The following is a 3,304-nucleotide window of genomic DNA, read 5'->3' as shown; positions in this document are numbered from 1 at the left end:
TAACAATATTCCTATACCTATATGAGGTTTTTAAGTAAAATTTACTTTGTCTTTATCAATTTAGACGGCAGAAATGTGTGCCGCGATATTAAAAAATATCTTCATATCATCACGATATGGTTCCATTGAAAGACAATAAACGATCATATTGAGTTGTCGCCCAGCTAGTTGAATGTCACTTGTATAAGGCAAGCGGAGTCTAGGTTGCAGAGGAATGCTCCAGGTAAAGGCAGAGGGCAGGTGAGGAGCTTGTGTTTGTGATCAGGTCTGTTTACATGTGAATGTGTTTTGATGTTTTATATGAAATTGTGTTCTGGCCCCTGTTTCTCCTCCTAAACAGATTATTCCCTCAACAAAGCTTAGCTGTTTTAATAATAAAAACAACGCTGAAGCTCATCTGCAGTGTGCTATTTCCACACAGTATGGTCTAATTAAATCCTGCACCACATCACTGTGTCCCTTTAATGAGTTCAGGCTCAGTCTAAACCGTTCATATGCTGCATATTAGCCCAACACGAGACCTCTATGGCTTCTGATTCTTTTCTTTAATAAGAAGCCATTTAAAATGAATGAATCTGATGATTATTTGACGGATCGTTTAATCTGGGCGAGCCTGGTGGCTTTAAAGACATTACGATTGCTTTGCCACTCAGATCATTTAAAGCAGAGGGGGCCATGCAGCCAACAGGAGACGCACTGACTGTTAACAAGACATCCTTGTTTTTATTGCATCTCTCAGATTGAAGCAAAGGATATCAGATGGATCACATTGATTGATTTCAAATCAGGATATTGCTGAACCCTTTTTCCAGTTGGAGATCATTGGAGATCGTGGCCCACACCAGAGCCATTGGGCGTAGGGTCGTCATAAAGGGTCCCAGTGCAAGCAATTTTGACAGGGCCCTACACGCTAGTTACGAAGTACAGAGACGCAAGCGCACACGCGCGTGTGCATACTAGGCTATATATTTGAGCAAGATGTGTTGGATTTTAGTTGAATGAGTTACTTAGGCTATTGTATGGGGAAAATAGCTAAGTCATAGAGCAAGCTATCAGAACCATGGATAGCGCTCTGACTCCTGGTAACAGACAGTCAAAGTATTTAAGCAGCACCTGAGAGGGAACTGTCTCTTTCAATGTGGTTCTGAAATGACTGCTGACAGTAACATGTTTAATGTTGAGGAATGTTGATTTTATGTAATAGGCATCTCATTTTGTTATAGATTGATACTATTTTACCAAAAAATAAGAAATATATTGCAAATGGCACCACTTTAGATCTAATGTGTGTTCTTATTTGAATACAGGCGCGTATTTCGGTGGCAATTTGAATCATTTGCAACGGCCCGGTCTCTGCCCAATACGTTGTAGAGCCTGCTCTGTGCTTTACTAGTTACTGCTTTCGCTTATGGTTGGAGGAGCGTTGACTGTGTTGATTGAATTGCTGCAACAATGCTGGGCAACAGCTCATGTGTTCATTCAAAACGAGTTCTCTCTCATGATATCCCGCCACGGGGAGGAGAGGGGACTGCATGACTCTGTGTGTGTGTGTGTGTGTGTGTGTGTGTGTGTGTGTGTGTGTGTGTGTGTGTGTGTGTGTGTGTGTGTGTGTGTGTGTGTGTGTGTGTGTGTGTGTGTGTGTGTGTGTGTGTGTGTGTGTGTGTGTGTGTGTGTGTGTGTGTGTGTGTGTGTGTGTGTGAGAGACAGAGAGAGAGAGAGAGAGAGCGTGCGTGCGTGCATGCATGTGTGCGACAATACAGTGTCCGCTCAATTAGACAATGCGCCTCCAACATGAATGATCCCACCATGAATTGGCGTGTAAACAGACCTAATTGAATATTTAACGTGTGAACAAACACATAGCCTCGCTTTGGGAAACACCTTACAAAAACACCAATGCTGCCTGTATCTACAAACAATAATCCTGATTTCACTGCCCTGAATTCATAGGCTTATCAATCATCTTCTCGTGGTGCACATAAAAGACGGTCACGGGACAATTGTCACAATTCTTGTGAAAAAGGAAGTGATTGTAAATCAGGCCACATTGCACCCCCGTCATCAGCATCAGCATCAGCATCAATATCATCACCAGAGAGGCTACATACCTCCGCCAGCAGCGGCAACCAGAGACAGGCGGTTCCGATCAAGCACAACATTTCCCGGCCGGTTAAACCCATCCTTCCCGGTGTGCTCGTGTCATAGGCAGAAAGCCCGCCGCTCCACTCCCATCTCCCGTCCCGAGGTGAACCGTTGTTCTCCGCTCGCTCCTCCCGGTGGAAACGTGCTTACGGGAGCTTTTACGCACAAAATACAGCAGGCAGGGTGCGGCACTAAACGCTTCATGGAACACACACGAGAGGAGGAAATAGCCTACTGCCGAGGTCTGAAAATCTCTCTCTCTCTCTCTCTCTCTCTCTCTCTCTCTCTCTCTCTCTCTCTCTCTCTCTCTCTCTCTCTCTCTCTCTCTCTCTCTCCTTCTCCCGCCCTCCCTCTCTCTCACCTGGTTGATGATGGACCTCTGAAGTTGACTTTTATCTGTGTCAGGTGCAAATAAGGATATAGGCTGTGGGGGGATTTGTTCTAGTACATATTTGCACAACATTCAGAATGTGTTCATTCCATAGATGGGTGAATGGCATTAAACTCAGCAACCCCCCCCCCCCCCTTCCCATATTTTCTTCTACAAATGTTTTTTTTTTATTGAGCCAGAGAATCTCATACATATCATACATGTATTACATATCAATACTCATTTTCATTATATATTCACAGAAAAGAAAAGTATAAAAGTATATAAAATAAGAAAGAAAACATAATTTAGGTACATCTTTAGATATGAAATGGTATTAGGAAAAAGTTTTCCCATATCTTCCCAAACCTTTCCCATATCCCTATCTACTTTTACTCACTTATTAGTATTACTCAATATTACTCAATTTCGAGATGTAATGTACTGGTTAGATCACGTATCCACATTGAACCATTGTTTCTTTCCATGACATAAGTAATATTTTTTTGCTGTGTGATAAGGCAATAAGAGAGAAGTCGTTGTGGCGTGTTGAGTTTTCTTAAGATTTCAGATACACCAAAAATAATCAGCAAAGGTTCTGGTTGTAATGGGGTGTTACTAATCTCTGAGATGTTACTGAAGATATCAGTCCAGAAAGATGCAACGTTAGTGCATGATACGAAGCTATGAAAGAGTTGCTTCTGAGGTACAACATGTATCACATATCGGTGATATACTTGGAAATATGTTGTGTATTTTTACCTTGGAATAGTGGAGTCTAGGTAGTATCTT

General features: G+C 42.3%; 1 protein-coding gene across 1 annotated transcript in view; it reads right to left on the bottom strand.

Annotated features, from left to right (window-relative positions):
* Positions 1-2,180, bottom strand: part of LOC310775668 (neurotrypsin-like) — a gene marked incomplete at both ends in the record, with an annotated part of 22,358 nt that extends 20,178 nt beyond the window's left edge. The window contains one exon of the mRNA XM_083635817.1: positions 2,109-2,180. Within this exon, the coding sequence (XP_083491943.1) occupies positions 2,109-2,180 (72 nt within the window). The remainder of the gene's footprint in view (positions 1-2,108) is intronic.
* Positions 2,181-3,304: the final 1,124 nt, after the last annotated feature.

The sequence above is a fragment of the Poromitra crassiceps genome, assembly GCF_964638095.1.
Source record: "Poromitra crassiceps genome assembly, chromosome: 4".
Taxonomy (NCBI): Eukaryota; Metazoa; Chordata; class Actinopteri; order Beryciformes; family Melamphaidae; genus Poromitra; species Poromitra crassiceps.
The sequence above is the reverse complement of the archived record's forward strand: the minus strand, read 5'-3'. Positions and strand labels throughout refer to the sequence as shown.